The 17,367-nt window shown below is 42.7% G+C and overlaps 1 protein-coding gene across 6 annotated transcripts in view; it reads right to left on the bottom strand.

Annotated features, from left to right (window-relative positions):
• Nucleotides 1-17,367, bottom strand: part of LOC104131465 (N-deacetylase and N-sulfotransferase 4) — a 107,651-nt gene that overhangs the window by 51,178 nt on the left and 39,106 nt on the right. For all 6 annotated transcript variants that reach the window (XM_035900182.1, XM_009644628.2, XM_035900179.1 and 3 more), the window contains exons 3-4: nucleotides 5,411-5,498; nucleotides 264-418 (exon numbers count right to left, since the gene is read on the bottom strand). In XM_035900182.1, coding sequence (XP_035756075.1) covers nucleotides 264-418; nucleotides 5,411-5,498 — 243 coding nt within the window. The remainder of the gene's footprint in view (nucleotides 1-263; nucleotides 419-5,410; nucleotides 5,499-17,367) is intronic.

Here is a 17,367-nt window from a genome sequence, read left to right as displayed (position 1 = left end):
ATAGTCTTGCAAGGTTGCTTGAGCGAAGGGCTGCTACCTCTCTGGAAAGCCCGTGTCAGTGAAAAAGCCAAGACAAAATTCAGCCTGAGTTTGAGCTACAGAAAGGCATTTTTCTGGGCTGAGTTTCCAATCTTGCTGCCTTATTTGCATATCCATGTAAATATACAGATCTGTATAATATAGATCAACATAAAAAAAACTTGGAAATCATAGCTGTAATACGCAAAGGTATCCTAGCGAGCCTTTTGGTAACTTTTACTCACTATTGCAAATTCTTTGTTGAGGATCATCTGCTCCACCAGTGATGACTCGTTGTGGAAGAGGTGAGGCTGCATGTGACTCCACATATGGGGGAACCACCAAAACTCATCCACAGATCTCAACAGCAGGTCATCACCTTCATCTTCCTCTTCAGTCCCTGCAAAAGAAGAAAGAAAAAAAAAGGCAATAGAAAAGCAAGAGCAGAAAATGCCCATAATTGTTTTTTAAACACAGAAGAGGTTGCCATAAAACCTAATGTCCTTGGTGTGGATGTCTCGCTGTGCTGCAGGGAGGCTCTACCCTATCACAAAAGGAGTGAGATGAATTACCATGGATGGTAGCTATCCCTTTCTGTTCCTAGCACGGTGTTAACTGACAGTAATTCTAACAAGAATTAGTTTTCGAGGGCTGATTGTTGCGCTCTGCGATGCACTAGGAGTATTTAGAAGTTCAGGCTCCCCGTGAAGGTGGAGATTGGATGGACTTGTACCCACCTCTGGTCCTGCCAGATGCTGTGCAGTTGTAGCTGGCCGAGAAGGCACGGCAGCGACCTGTGTGCCAGAGGCTTGCCAACTGCTCCCCGCCCCCAGCTACCTCGTTATTAGCCTCGGCAAACTGAAATCTGATCATCTGTGGTCAAGCGTGAAACAAGTTTGCAATGGTTTCAAAATACAACTTGGTGGCAAACATGAAGTTGTAATGGCAAAGGGCTTCCAAATGTTGTTTCCTGTGGTTCAGTATTCAATTTTTGCCTGGTTTAATATTGACGTAAACCCAATAAAAACTCCTGTGTTAGTGAAGAGTATCTCCTTCAGGCAGAAGCGAGCATGTGTGGTTAAAAAAAGAAAACCTTCATTTGAGAAATGATACGATGCTGCTTCCACCATCTGCAGACACATGTCCGCAGTGCTTTTTAAAATTGGAAAGGCAAAGTTACGTTTCGGTAACTTCACCCTCAACTGACTTGACAACGTTCAGTTTACTAGCAGCCTTCTTTCTCATTCCTTTACCATTCAAATGCTTTTATTTGGCTTCAGTCAGAGAAATAATTGTCACGATCCGTCTACTGATGTAAACACAGATCTCTTTTCTTCTTACAAGCCTTTCAATGTTTTGCAAATCTCATTGGAAGAAAATGCTCCATGGATGTCACTGTTTACTTTTGTGGCACGAGGCAGGAACATACAGAGAAGGCTGTTGGGTGCACGCACTCCAGCTCTTTATTTTTCACTTCTGTAGTGTTTTTTTTAAGAATGCTACTACACAAGGAGAGCGTTCCTTTGAAACTTTCTCCTGGTGTCACTGCATCCCCTTACCTCCCCCCTTTGCAGCTCTCTGCGAGTTCTAAGAAAGTTGCTCCCGTTGATGGGAGTGCTGCTGGGAAAAAGAAAACAACCTTGTTTTCTAGGTAATTCCTTATTGAGAAGAAAGGCTCCATGGCTGCTCCTTTTGTGAACGTCTGCTCCTTCGTGCAAAACTTCTGCATACTGCATCTGTTGAACGACCGCTCTCTTGGTTTCTGGGGTATGTGGTTCACTCGCAGCCACTCGGGCACATGCAAGTGAAATGCGATTGGAGGGAGAAACTTAACGTAGGCTTTCAAAATAGGAGAGAAGAGAAAGGGATAGCAGTTTGTGAAGCCATTGGAGGTGTCTTTGGTAACCCAGAGGTAGAAAACTGACGGTGGGGATGAAGAGGAAAGAAGTGGATGTTTGCGATATATAACTACAATAATTTGACATAAGATTTAGGTCAAAGTATAATTTAGTGCCTTACTAACATTTGAAGTAGAGTACGTGTCTAGAAATAATTTCATAGTTATAAACTATATTTTAAAATCCTATTTTTTTCCTATTCATTTCTTTGAAAGTTCAGATACAACTAATCAAACTTTGCACTTTCTTTTATTGTAACAAAAATCAAATAAGATAAAGCATAATGCTTTCTGGTTTAAACAAAACCAACCCCACCCTGTCATGGCAGAGCTGAAACGGAAAATTTGAGAGTTTAATGTTGGGTGGTGGTGTCACTTTTGAGGATAATTTTCTTTACAAGCCTTTAAAAGTAGTGTTGTTTGATTTTATAACCCCTTAAGTAGCATTATTTCCAAAAAATCTCAAGCAAAGGTTTAATGCAGCATTGGGTGAGTGCTTATATTGTTTAAATTTTTTTTTCCCCAATACCTTATTCAGAGGATTGGAGGCAAAACAAGGGATTTTGAGGTTTTTATCTCTTGTACAATCAACATTTTTAATGTAATTTCTATCTTCATTTTAATGTGAAATCTGAAAAATGCAGTAGAACTACAATCAAGGAGGTGAACATATATCTGCTTTGAGATGCAGTATGCACTTTACACAGGTAGGTAATAATTCAAAGGTTGTTTGCAAACATAAATAACCCCATATTTCAAAAGTACAACCGTAACTTAGAGGTCTCTTTTGAGCTCAAAACTGAAACTAACTTTGAAGTTGCTATCAATAATCTTATAAATCTTAAATGCAAATCCTGAGTGCATCTTAATTGCTGTTGCCACAGCACGAACAGGTAGAAAGTGTTTGCTAAAACTGCATAACTAAGAGGGTCTACTCATTTTTTTGCTAATGGCGTTACATCTGCAGTGCCTCGTTTACCAGTGGCGATGAGGTGGTGGCGGGGAGATGATGAGCAGCAAGACGGATGTGGCAGCTACTGTCCTTGTGCACCAATACAATGGAATTGGTATTTGTAGTACAGATGTCGGCAGTGTCTTTTGATTAAAACGTATAACTGTTTAATCTGCCGACACATTCCCACACTCATCTCCCTCCTGTAGTTTTAAAATGATCCAAGTTTTGGAAAGGAGAGCAAAATCACACATTAAGGAAGTCAATAAAGCACAGCAGTTGCAGCGCGCTAATAAAACATGTTGAGTATCTGATACTAAAAGCCTCTCTGGGCAAACAAGTCACATTTACAGTAATTAAAGAATACCTTTCCATGTTTTATTTATAACAAGTCAATAAAGTGTATATTGCATGGAGAATTCTGTGAACCCTTTCCACTAAGCTGATATGACAAAATGCCACCACCAACCTGTAAGTGAAGTGTTCACTTAAAAACTCAGATGCATCGCTGAGTACAGGCAGCAGCAGGTCCCTTAATGGAGGCAATGACAGGCTTCAGCTCCTGAAGTACTTCTGTGCTATTTTTGTAAGCCTTGAGAGCCTTAGGAGGACAGGCAGGCGTGCACGGTCGCCTATTTTCTCTCTCTACAGCAGTAGCAAATCTGAAATTGGTCAGCATTACAGCAACCGGGCAAGAAAACCTGCGACAACAGTATGGAAGCTGTTGGGATGAACGAAATAAAAATGTATTGGCAGGTCAGGGGGGTGATTTGGTAGAAAGGCTGTGGGTTTTGTGCCAGCCACTGTTCAGTACGTCCTAGCATTTATAATAAATTCTCTCTTCCTTCACCTCCTCTCCTCCTCGCATTACCTTTCTCTGCCGTGGACGCTGTAATGACTGATACCAGCTTTACCCTGCAACTGAGCAGCATTCTACTTAAGAGCGGCTCAGAGCCTTGGGCTATTTTTGTTTATTTTGCTGTATTACGTGTGTGTCCAATTAATCTCCAGAAGGAATAACTACACAGGCAGGTCAAGACGAAGTGAGGAGAATACTGAAGTTCTGTCTCTGAAGTTGCTCTCTAATCACAGGTCTGCCACTGGCTTGTTATATGACCCTAGGCAAGTAATTCCATCTCGCTCTACCTCTCATTTTTCTCGGGCTCTCCAGCCTATATCTTTAGTCTGGAAGGTTTCCTGGGCAGCAGTTGCTTAGCATTATGTGCTTGCACAAGGGGAAAACAGCCTGGACTTGCAAAGCGACAGTGATGCAAATACATAATTTTGGTCTCCTTCTCTCTACTCATCCCTCAAATGCCTCCTTCTCCCAGGGACCTCTGGACTCTCCTAACGGGTGGTAAAATGGAGACGTAAGAGCTGGGTAAGCTCATCTGTTTGGTGTTCAAATACTGGCAATGAAAAGGCGAGCACTGCTATGCCTACGCCGAGCGGGGTGACCTGCCTTACTCCGCAGCTGCCTCATGGCCTGAGACAGCCGGGACTGCATCGTTCCTAGCTTTTAAACCTACCCTCCCGTCCTCTTGCTGCTGTAATGCCTCCTCCTCCGCTCCAGGTAAGCCTCTCAGCTTCCCTAGCATCTCTCAGTGTCCCTAAATGTGGGTGGATGGGCTGACGGCTGAGGGTTTGGCAGCTGGTCTTCAAAGGTGGGAACGGCATGGAGTTTGGAATGGAGAAAGACAAGGAGGGGTCTCCTTTGAAGCGAGTGGCTGAATATGTCTTTTTTTTTTTTTTTGCTTCAGCAGTACTGGGGAGCAGCACGGCTCAGTGGCAGCAGAGGGAATCCTGAGCAGAGGTGCAGCAACGTGTTCAGGAGAAGGCAAAGCAGGAGAGGGAAAAAAAATTTAAAAAAAAAAAAGGGGGCATTGTGCTGTGGATAAATGGAGCAAAAGAGAGAAAGGAGTCAGGAGGAGGAGAAGGAGATGTAAAAGCGCCTGATCTTCCACAGAAACATGGTGCAAGCGTGCAACTTGTTACTGCATAGAGTGTGAAAGGAGCAGGGTTTCAATACAAATTTCTTTTCATCTTGTTTTCCTTTTATCATCCCTCCTGATTTGCAGACTGCTGAGACAGATTACCTTCCCCATCCGAACAAAGTCTTGCGCATCCCATTCCAACGCTTCTGCCTCTTCGGAGGTTACCAGACATGATTTTTCCAATCTTTTATATTTCATTATACCAATCACATTGGAAAAAAAAAAACCCTTAGTACGTCTTCTGTGCTGTCCTGTCTTTTGTGCAGTTATAGAGATCTTAGCAGCTCCTTTGCCTCCTTTATAACCCTAAGATTTACTACTGCACATCTTTCAGAAAAGCACCGAGGGCATCTACATGTTCCTGTGAAGCTCATCCATAATGTACCTTTGCCCCTGAATTAGACACCGGATGCTAAAATGGTGGAGGATGTATTCCCCACTGCTCCACTGTGTCAATGTGTTATTTAAAAAGGACATGTTTAAAGCTAGGTTTAAAATCCTGTCACCTATTTAACTGCAGCTACCTGAGAGCATGAAGTTCCTTCTTACCTGTGTGGTAAAATTTTCCTGAAAATCCAAGGTTGAAGGTAAAATTTGCAACCTGAGTGCGCAGTAAATTTTGAGTCTCTAGTAAAGCCTGAAATAAATAAGAAATTAACATGCATTTAGAAAAATGAATATTAATTTTTGGAATGCCTCATTTTAAAAGTTGTGCCCACCTGAGGAGATACAAAAGATAAGATCCTGTAAAATGTTTCATGTTTTATTTTGGGCTCATTCTTTTTTGTAAGACTACTACAGTGAGATTAATTGGTTCCATCCAAGTTTGGTGGTCTAGCACTAAGTACCAAAGTGGGTGTTGGTTCTGTAACTTGGGCCAAGGTACTACACACTGTTTGCAGTGATGTATGGCAGGACTTGAATCCAGCCGTTCAGAGGTAGCAATATCCTAAATCACTAAGTCACCCATGCTTCGGGTTATTAATGAAAGCTTGATAAAATCTGCTTGAAACGTAAAGTAAAATTAGGAATGCTACTTGCCATCCAGATGGGGCGGCGTTGGGGTTTACTTACTTACCTGCAGCAACATTTTTCATTGTGTCTGAATGCCAAATTCAGGCTTAAGTGTGAATGAGCAAAACTCCAATTTTGATCTACGGTAGAAGTAGTGTCCATGTCAGGAATTAAATCCCTGTTTATTTTTATTCTCTCCTCCAAGCAAAAGATAAGACGGGTCTAAATGAAATGGAGGAAAGGGGTATTGCTTAGAGAAGAAATAGGTGTAGTCTTGGTCACCTACCCATTTTTTTTTTTGATGTATTTCCAACCACTAGAGAAAGAGAAAAGACGGTTCGGCCTGTGAGAGCTATCCACATTCTCCGTTAGTTGTCAGCTCTGCGCTGCTTCTAAAGATAGCCCTTGCTGCACAGATATCTGTCCGCTCTCAATCACCAGCCCACGTAATTTGGACGTGCTACATATGTGAGATGGATAGTGCATTTATCTCCCTATTGGTCTTGCCAATGGTGAATGGGTTATAAGCTCTGTTTTCATCAATTTTCCGTGTCTCCATTATGAGGCTCTTGAGAAATTTTCCCATTATCTATTAAGGACATTTCTATTGATCGAGTGTTCATGTGCTTGCACAGTTCAAAGACAAAATGAATGCAGTGGTTTACACAAATTCCGAGTCCAGCTGATGTTTCCTTTCATTTGGAAAAAAAAATTACATTTTGTATGGTCATTAGTAATTTCACTTAACATTACAAGAGAATAGTATTACCTCTTTTGCCCAACCCACTGGTGTAATTTAAAAACCACCACCACTAAACTCTACTTGTGACCATAAACCAAAAGTATCGCCAGTCCAGTGTAAATGATGAAATCGGGTTTTAAGCAGCTGAGACTAGTGGCCTATGCAATCCTAGTCCAGAGCAGTCCAAAATAAGCAGGTTGGGTATCCATGGTCTCATGATTTATCGTATCTCCTTCACACTGCAGTGGGTTGGGAGGTACCATCAGCATTTGCTGTAGGATATGAACTTCTTAAAGTTACTGACCCCATCCTAATTAGGCAGATATTTGTGTACCGCACTTGCCGGAGCACAAGCCTCTTCTGAAGCATCATTTGCTAACAGCCGCCTTCTAAAGAGGCATTGTTTGGGTGCCGGGCAGCTCAGGAGTGTAATACAAAAGGTTGTCAGATAGCCTGCATCTGCCTTCGTTTCTTTAAATAGAAACATTTATTGGGTATTGAGAAAGATGTAAAACAAAGTGGTTATCATCGGCTACAACAGTCACCAAGCAAATTCCTTGCCTTGCTAAAGGAAATAATCTAATGCCAGCAAATCTCGTGTTTTAGCATTAAATATTAAGATAGAAGTATGGTTTCCAGCCTATCTTGATGGAAAATTAATAAATTATTTCAATCCTGTGACAATTTCACATGTGGGACTATATTTACTTAATATATAACACCTAAATGTTCGCTAAAATATAAACCTTAGAGATCACCGCCATTGTTAGCCAGGACATGGAGGAAAATCCCCAATTGGCAAAAACCAGCACTAAATTAACACCATTAAAGTCACAAGCCTAGAATCTGAGTCATTATATTTTAGAAAATAATTTTCCAAGCTATCTAGAGCATTTTATATATGTTGAGAAAGACTGATGGGCTGCGCAAAATCAACTCCATTTTCCTTTGAGGAAAGAACATCTTGAGACATTAGCATCCCTTAACACGCAGTATAAGAAGGTACACAAACCAAACACCATTATAGCACCTCGGTTTTTCTCTCTGATTTCCCTCACACTCACATCTCAATAAGATGACAAAACTGCGGGATAGGCAGAAGCCTTCCAGCCCAGCGAGGTCTCATTAAAAACACAGAGCGAGGATTAAGATGTAAATCCTGTAACCTGCAGTGTGTCAAGCATTTTTCTCTGTCTAAAGGGCAAATCTGTCACTCAGACTAGATTTGGCTTGGTCCTAAAGACTCTCTTTATTGCAGTTTCCACATATGCATATTAATTTATTTAATATCCAGCTAAACTTTATTTTCGTGACCTCACCTAATTTTAATACTAAGAAGGTATTGTCAGCTAAGTCAGTCCAAACTTATTTTGTCACTGCTTGGCTGTTTGTAGAGGGGGGGTTTAACATCTTCCACATCCTTAATACAAAAAAACCCCAGTCTCTGTTTAGGTGATTAGGGTTTGCCTTCCCTGTTTTTCATAAATACATATTCAAACAAAATTGCTAATGACTCATACTGCCTTCACTGGTAATTTTGCGCAGTAAATAATGAGAATTTTTGTCTCCTGTAGGTACAGACCTTACCAGCACGCAGCATAGAAAAGTGCCGCAGCAGGAGGAGCGCAGACAACTTCCTTCCATCGCCCTTCCCGCGCTCTCCTGCGTGGGCGAACCCCTGCCTGTTCCCCTGTTTGGCAGGGCAGCTGCCAGCCCCGCCGCTCGGGCAGCCCTCCGGCTCCTGGGTGGTGCAGGGCAGAGGAGCTGCGCATCCCTGGCATCCAGTGCCAGCAAACTTTCTGGAACTTGGGCAGCCTTGGCGCGAGGCAGAAGGTATTTATTTTAGCGTGAAGGGTTTGCCAGATGGGGAAGAGGTGTTGAATTTTAACAGCTGGCGAGCCTACCCAACACCAGGTACAAACCCAGCTATTCACGCCCTGCCTGGCCCTGCCGTGCCATCCCAGCTCCCCTCGGCAGCCCTCCTTCCCTGGGGACTCACCTGCCCCTGCCCCATCCCCGCCCCTGTCACATGCTCATCTGGGGACTTTGCTGCTTTAGAATCATCGAATCGTTTAGGTTGGAAAAGCCCTTTAAGATCATTAAGCCCAACTGTTCCCCTACCCCTGCCATCCCACCCCCAAACCCTGTGCCTAAGCACCTCATCTGCCCGGCTTTTAATATCCCCAGGATTGGGGACTCAACCCCTTCTCTGGGCAGCCCCTTCCAATGCTTGACAACCCTTTTGGGGAAAAAATTTTTCCTGGTGTCCAACCTAAACCCGCCCTGACACAACTTGAGGCTGTTGCCCCTTGTCCCCATCGCCCATTACGTGGTAGCAGAGACTAACACCCACCTCAACACGCCTTCACTGATGGAGCAATGGTCGGTGCTGCCCACAACTTCAGCAGAAGGGAAATTCATACAGAGGAATGTGGTTTATAAAAAAAAAAAAAAAAAGGTATGACAAATCTTATTGTGTAGAGAAGACTTTCTCCTGGATATCTCATGTGACTGCAGTATTTAAGTTCTGTCTGCCAGGGTGTGTCTTCTCCTCAGAGTCAGTGGGATTATTTTTTTTTTTTCGAATGCTATTTGCATGTGCTAATACAATTAGCATTCCCTATTGAACTCGTAGGGGTGTGTTAAAACAACAGCTGGAACTCACTGTTGTTTTTATTTTGGGGCAGTTAAATAGATCATGCTAAATAATTATCGCTCTCCAAGGAAAGAACCGGGTAGCACACCTGCACATGGACAGGCAGGCACGTCCCAGTGCCAGGCTAAACAAAGTGCCTTCCTGGTTGGTTTTGGGGGCTTGGAGGTTTTTTTGGGGGGAGGTAATCCAAGCTGTTCTTTCAACTACAAAACCTTATTTGCCTGAACCTCTCTCAAAACTCATGGGTTTAATTTTATTAATTGATTCTTTGCTTTGTCAATGAGGCTTCTCTGTGACATCCACAAGATAGGGTTTCTTTTTTATATTGCATTTACATTCAGCAGTCTTTTACATTAATCCATATAATTACCTTTGGTGGATTTGAAGTTGCTGTGTCTTTATTCTTCATAATTGGTGCATCTATTAAACAGAAGTGATATTTTCCTGCTATGTCCTTGTTAATTAGAACTCTATCCTTCATTTACGTAATAAACTTTTTGGGGCAATTTCTGCAGTAACATTTCATGCCTAATAGGAAGCAATTTGCTTTCCTTTATTAAGTACATTAAAACTTCATGCCCCAGACATCATTGACTGTAAACATTTGATTCTGCTCAAATTTAATGCACCAAGGCATTTTGCTCTGCCATATTAGGTTTATTTATGTGCTATGTTCTGGATTGTTAGCTGCTAATGAGACTTCGGCTCTTATTGCTCTAAGGCCTGAACACTAACCTCATTTTAATGAGTTCATTATTTGCTGCCTTCTGAATGGAAGACAACAAATTTTCCTTTTAATTAAAGGTCAAAACACCTCTGGCTAAAGAAAGTGAAGAGGTTATCAAATCCTTAGAGAAGGTAAAAGAATGACTTTTTCTGATTTTGATGCCAAGCGTGGGCAGGCCAGGCTGAGGGGGAAGGTGTTTCTCTGGGGACCAAAACTCCAAATCTAAGCTAAGTGATAACAACACTAAAATGTGGTACTGGTCTTCCCAAGACGTTGTTTAAAAAAAAAAAAAAAAATCCCAAAAGTCAGCCAAAGTAATTAAAGAGGCTTTACTCCTAACCCAAAGGTCTGTGTGGATCAATACTACCGCTAAAGCATGAGCCCTTCTTTGCATGTGCAATGATTTATGGGGTGCAGAGGACAGACGCCGGATTAATTGAGCCAACAAAAACTAATCTCATCTTTCTTATTGGGGAAAGTGAGGCAAAAGTGGTCAATATGGGGGGCTGTTTGCAGTGAGACAGAGGTATATGCAACCGTGGGTTTGAATGTGTGCAAATGCACGTCAAGGGGACTGGTGATACCTTTCTTTGAGAATATGGAACTTCAGTCGAACCAAAAAAAGGATTCATTAAAGGAATTAATGCACAGATCCTTGTCCCTTGTCTAGCATTTTATAGCTGGGCACCACCTTAAGGGCAGGCTAACAAGCGTGGGGTCGTGTACCTCTCACTTCAGAAGCTGCTCACATCACAGGTAATAGTGTTAGAGACAGGAAGAGTATTTGGGAAAGAAGGGATCAGTGTCTATGAGAACAGCAGGTGAAAACTTGAAATCTGACTTTGGGAGAAAATCCTAACAGTTTGTGAAACATAGACATTGTTTAGCATGAAAACTGAAACGGCCAAAATGTCCTTAGAACAACACTAAACATCATTTCTGTAAAACTGAACCAAAATTCCTCACTCTTGTAGACATTTCAGGGACCTTCCCAAAAATTGCTGAATGTGTCTGAAAGCATCAGGAGCAGCCTAGGAGGGACCCAAGATTTGCGGGATTCAACATTACCCCAAGGTGGAGCAGGAAGCCCAATGTTTCATTCGGGTTCCTGGTCACACATGCAGCCTTCCAGAGGCAATATTGTGAATGGGAATTTTGGGAACCAGGAAAATCTCAAGATCTTGGAGGGTCCTGTCTCTGTGGCAGGGATTTCTGTGGTCATGGAGCTCAGGGTCCCTAGTCCATGGGGCACTCTGCTAGGTAGAGCTGGCCAAGGAAACATGATCCCAAGTTACTACACAGGCTGCCCGTGAGGACCACACAATGTGGAGGACAGACACGAAAGGATCTAGTTTTTCATGCAGTTTGAAAGGAGGGGAAGTTAGGTATTTCTGCTTTTCAGTGTATCCGTAATTTGTTGTCATCATGAATTATTTTATTTCCACAGACTCCTTCTAGGAAGGGCTTCTGGCATGGGAGGATGTGCCAGTGTCTGACATCCCAGGGCAACATGGCCAAGGTTACGTTGCCCCATCACCATCTGAGGGATATGACTGAGAATCCTGTCAAAAATGGGCTAACTTGTCATTACTCAAAGTCATCAGTCATTTGGGAATGGATCCTAGTGCTGGGTAGTGATTCCACTGCTGCAGTTTTTTTCTTTCTTTCATGTGTGTGTGCATAAAATATATATATATGCTCGCTATATACACGTTATTTATTTGTATGTACTGTAGACATAAAATATGTGCAAATATAAAAATGTAGATATTCTTTACAGTAAATCTTCCCGTATATGGTGTTTATACACACTGCTTAGTAAATAGGATTTTTTGCCTGGGGCAGGTTGCCCAGAGACGTAAGGGAATCTCTGTCCTTTGAGATATGATATGATCTGATCCAACTTTGAAGTTACGTCTGCTCTGAGCAGGGGCTTAGACTAGATCACCGCCAGAAAATCCTCCCAGCCAAAATTACTTTAAAACTGGATGAAGTTTTCCCCTGTATTTTTCATTTCAAGACAGTTTTCTCAGGCTTCTATGGTACACACTTGTCGTTAATACCAAGAAGTCTTTTAATTCATTTATTAATTCTTGTTCCTAACATCTGTCCTTAATGCTTTAGCATTTATATAGCCTGGAGGTTCATTCCCAAGCTGTTCTGTGCAGCAATTTGCTGGTGGTCTGTGGAAAGTTGGAGGACTACAAAGTAGTAGTTTTGCGCTTTATTTCCAGCTGAAAATTTGTAGAGGAAAAAAGCAAAGAATACTTTCAGCAGTGTTTCTTTCCAGTGCAAGCAGCTGCTGTCAGGATGTGATTTTTTTTGATTGCCTCTTCCTGCTCTTGTTCCCTCCCTGAAATCTGTGCTAGGAAAAAAAAATCTGACAGTGCCTGATGTGGTCTTGGCAGTCTTCAAAGGCAATGCAGTCTTCATAGGACTACCACGAAATAGTAATAATCAGAGTAACCATTGTAAGGATGGTGTGAAATAGCTACTCACTGTTTTTCTGTTAGGAAAACCAAATTAAAAAAAATTTAAAAAAGCCTATCCTGACATCACTGACAGGGTCACTGCAAGACCAGGTTCCTTAGTTTGAGCTTTCGGTTTGGAACACAAATTTCTGCCATCAGGGGGACAATCAAATCAGCTGAATCTGCACTTCTTAAAACACAACTCTGTGAGGAATTTGTAAACTCACTGAAGCTGAGCCATTGATTTCTGTGTGGTGAGGATTTCAGCCCACTTCTCATGCTTATAACACAATTTTAATAGTAAATTCTTTAATGCTGTAGTGTAGGAATTACAAAGAAATCACATTATTGATTTACCAGCTAGATTTTGAAAGAAGTTTAGGGGTTAAAGTTAGTCAAATCATAGAATCGTTTAGGTTGGAAAAGACCTTTAAGATCAAGTTCACCAGTTAGATCCTTAAAGGGATTTTGAAATCACTCGTACCATTTACCCTGCACCAAAGGGGATTTGAATAGCTGCTAAGCAGGCCCCACATCAACAGGCAACAGCTGACCCTCGCAGATTTACATTCCCTCTTAAGACACTTTTCATCCATATACATATATATATATAAATGATGCCATTCCCAGGGCTGGCTGTGGACCACCTGCCACTCCCAGCCAGGTGGGCACGGCTTCAGCCATCGCCCTGCCGTCCTGAGCTATGGGACTTCACTTCTTTTTGTATTTATTTCTAGTGAAGTACTATGCTAATCTATAGTGCCCTGTAAATAATTAATAGGAAGGTCTCTCATGGTGCTGAACACAGCCAACTCTGTCTGCAGATCTAATTTTTTTTTTATTATTATAAAGCTATTACTTGAGCCTGTTCAGCATTTCCCTTGAATGGCTGTCTTAGTGTGAGGTCTGAGAGGATATGTGGGTTTATTTGAAGCAAGAAAAAAGTCATGTTTTGCACTCATATCTTTATTGCAAACAGAAGAGTTTATTTTTCCTTTATGAGCGGAATACCCAATCTATCAGATCTACTTCTGCTGCTATTCTGTAACTCGGTCCTAAAGTCAGAAAACTGTCAGGAGCCTAATTGCATTTAATTCAGCACAGAGGAATGCATCTGTTCCTGTAAAGATTCAGCTAGTTTCAGCTGAGTGAGATGAATGGGGTGATATTGCACCAAATTTACTAGCTACTCATGACTAACTGGCTAATAACATCACTTGAGAACCCAGAAGGTGGCTTTTGGTTAAGTATTATAGGAGAGATGATGCTACGACAGCGAGACAGATACCCCGGCAGTGAGAGTGCCTTGACCAACCAGACACGTGTGGGTGCGTGTATATAAATGGCTGTGGCAATTACTCAGCCTCTCTTCTTGGAAAAAAAAAGGAATTCACAGCCAAGCATCTTGTACTTGTTAGAAGATCTAGCAAGAAAAAAACTCAAATGAAGAGCAAGGGGACAGCCTAACAGGCCAAAAAGTATGAATTAGAAATAAAGACCATTAATAAAAAGCAGGGTTTATTTTAATGGGGATCACGCAGATGAGGCAATGCAATTGCTTCCAATTCTCCAGCGGTATCAGGCTGGGGAAGATCAAAGGCATGGTGGTGAGCAGCCACGGGACCGCAGCTGGTACCCCGTTGGAGCAGGGCATGGCTGCGGTGGTTACCTGCTAGCGGTGACGGCTGTTCTGTGTCAGCATTAGCCGGAAAAAGATTTACAGCCTATTTGGGAAATCGCTGAGGGTCTTTAATATAAATCACTACTGACTCTGAAGGATTTTTTTAGGAATACTTATCAAATCTGCTGACAAATCCCGGAAGGGTAAAAAAACCCAGCACGTGCTCAAGCTGAGAATGGGTGGCGATTGCCTGTGGCTATGGTGGGGGCAGAGCCTGCTGGCCCTAGCCCTGCTGCTGGCCAAGGTGTCCCGTTCCCCCCCTCCACACCCCCCACACCCCCTGCAGGTTGCGTGCAGCAGGGACAGGAGCCGGCGGCACTTTCAGCAGGGCTTAGAGCTTATTTCTTATCAATTCTGATTTTTTGAGAGCTTAAGCATTTATAGCAAAAGAAGATAAGTCTATTCGGGCTTGAAAATCAGGAGAAGGTAAACTGCCAGCTGTAGATGACTGATTTTTGCTTCAGGTTTTAAAACAAACAAGGTGATCAGGAATGCTTACTCTGATTTAAATATCTCTCCCATCTTCTCCCAGGCCACCTGCCCACTCAACAGCTAAAGCGTGGTAAGTATTTTGCTCTCTGAATGAGATTTGAAGCCAGGTACAGGTGCCTGGCAAGGGCACAGCCCCTTCTTCCTTGTTTGTAGTGTGACAGCGACATCGATGTTAGGAGCGTCGCAACTAATTATCCTTCGAGCCAGAATTTAACGGCTGTAGTAACAGCTCAGATTTCTGGGAAGGAACTGAAGAATCTACGTGATGTCCATCAATCTTTCCTCCTCTGCTGCTGCTGGACTGTCAGACTGGAAAATATGCTGAAATGTGAGATTTCCCCACTCTCTCTCTCTCTCCTTATCTCTTCAGCTGCAATGGTTTGGTTGCCTCCAAGCAAAGTCGGTAAAGGTAGCCCTTCATTAAGACATGCTTATCTGAAAAACAGGTTGAGTCTGCAGCTTTCTCTGCTGGTTCCTTCTCCCCTTTAACATCAGGGTCTATTTGTCTTGTGCCTGGATCTGCCTCTGACCCGGGGTCCCATGCTCTCCCAGCTCAGACTTGGAGCTCGTGGCAGGTCTCAGCAGCAGGGTGCTGCCCCATTGCTAAGCTGGTTTCTCCTGCCCATAGCCTGCACCCAATGCAGGCTTGGAATGCCGGTTTGGAGAAGGAGCTGGTCCATGCTTCCCCCAGCATGCAGGTGGCCAGCCCCGCTGCACGGTGTGCCATGAAAGCCTTTCCCCTGCCAAGACCAATGCCCCAACCCTTCGCGGAGATGAAGGGTGTTTCTCTTTGCAGGCTGAGAATCTTGCTGGCTGATGCCTGGGGAGCACCAAGTACAGCCTTACGCTGTCTTCTGCTGTTTTCTGCTCCTTGCCGAGGCTGCGTGGTCTCTGAAGAGTAAGAAGTCCAGGTCCCATGCTCCCTACAGCTGCCAACAGCCATACAGAGGAAAGAAGAGATGCTTCTTGCATCTTGCCCCATATCCACGTCTGCACGAAGCAGGTAGGGTTTGTCCATCTGTAATTCTGTTGGACTGCTAGCATGAGAGAGGCCAGAAGGGCAGAGGAAGAACCATCATCTAGCTCTGATCAATCACAAAAAAAACCCAAACCCTAAAATAAGTATTGAACGTGAAAACCATCTTGAGGCTTTAAAGGGACAACGTCAAGATTTAAAATAGTATGTTAATAAAAAATTCATGTTCAGCGACCGTGATCCTGTTGCAGCAAACTGTATTGGTGTCAGTCATCGTGCTGCATGTCACTAATGGTAAAACACAGAGGCTGGTATTTACAATTCTTCTCAGGTAACATTTAGGCTGTGCCAAAAAAAAGATCGAAGTCTCCCCTTCTCTGGCACAATGCAAATACAGAGTAAAGGACAAGTAACATCGACAGCTGCATTTTCTTTTAGTTATGTATGCTATCTTTCTGTCTCTTGTTTCTTAGTTGTTCGGAATTGCTTCTTTAAGCAAACCCCCCCCCAACAACACAAACCCCCCAACCTGTTATAGGTGGGCACTCAGTTGTTATAAATTATTTAAGGGCTGGACTAATGGAGGCTACCTTATTTATCTTCTTTAATTTATGGTTTTGGATGTACTAAGGTTTAATCAGAGTGGTTTTCTGCTCCTTTACTGCCCTTGAAATAATTTACTTGGGTAACTTGTCATAAAAATAAGAATTCCTTAAAAATCTCATCATGGACATTTGTCTCAAAATTCTGAACTCCAACCAGCAATCCCCAATTTCTACTTTAAATTTATGGCTTTAACAACTAACTGATGTATATGCTTTGTGGTAGAATTAAGCTGCTTTTTCAACACACATTCAATCACAAAGGAGAGATTGGAACAGAGGTGATATATTCAAAATTCAGGTCTGTCCTTCAGTCTTCAGAATGGGCGGGTGTGCGCAATGATGGATATAAGTAGTGGCTTTAAAAGGGTGCTTCCGTATGTTTAAACGAAGAGGAGCTTCTAAAACTTTTAGACTGGGAGGGGGAATAAGGAAACCACAGCAGTTGCTGATTTCTCTGGTCCTACTGTCAGTGATAAAAAATGTGAACGTCCAGAATATCCAAATGCAGAGCAGGAACATGGCTCTCCCTGGCATTTTTTTGTGAACAGATGTTTTTAAACTCATACATTTAGTGTGCAAACTTTTCCAATTTTGTTGTCTGCCTTATCATTAATTGCTATTTTTCCTTATAAACCCTTCTGAAGTGCGTAATGGGGATCTCAAATCATTCACTCAGATTGTTTCTATATACCTTTCACATCACTTCTAGCACCTATACACTAGCTGTGTCTGTGCCCTGTTATTTTTTTTCCCCTTTGCAATTTTGTCCACTACCCACCCTCTCTGTAAAAATCAGAAACCAGAGACTCTAAGTTAATGGGATACCAGGGACCACCATAGAGTCATAGAATTATTTAGGTTAGAAAAGACCCGTAAGATCATTGAGTCCAGCCATTAACCCAACACTACCATCCCACCACTAAACCCTGTCCCTAAGCACCACGTCTGCCCGGCTTTTAAATATCTCCAGGGATGGGGACTCAATCCCTTCCCTGGGCAGTGCAGGACTGCTGTTGGGCAGGCACAGCACTTCTGCCTCCTGCCAGCAACTGCAAACACACAAGTCCCTCTGGGATCTGTAAACACTGATGCTTGTGGTGAGGTGCTCCTGGAAGCTTTGGAGATAGGTGGGAGCAGGAAGA

The sequence above is a fragment of the Egretta garzetta genome, unplaced genomic scaffold (assembly GCF_000687185.1).
Source record: "Egretta garzetta isolate BGI_Z169 unplaced genomic scaffold, ASM68718v1 scaffold78, whole genome shotgun sequence".
Classification (NCBI taxonomy): domain Eukaryota; kingdom Metazoa; phylum Chordata; class Aves; order Pelecaniformes; family Ardeidae; genus Egretta; species Egretta garzetta.
The sequence above is the reverse complement of the archived record's forward strand: the minus strand, read 5'-3'. Positions and strand labels throughout refer to the sequence as shown.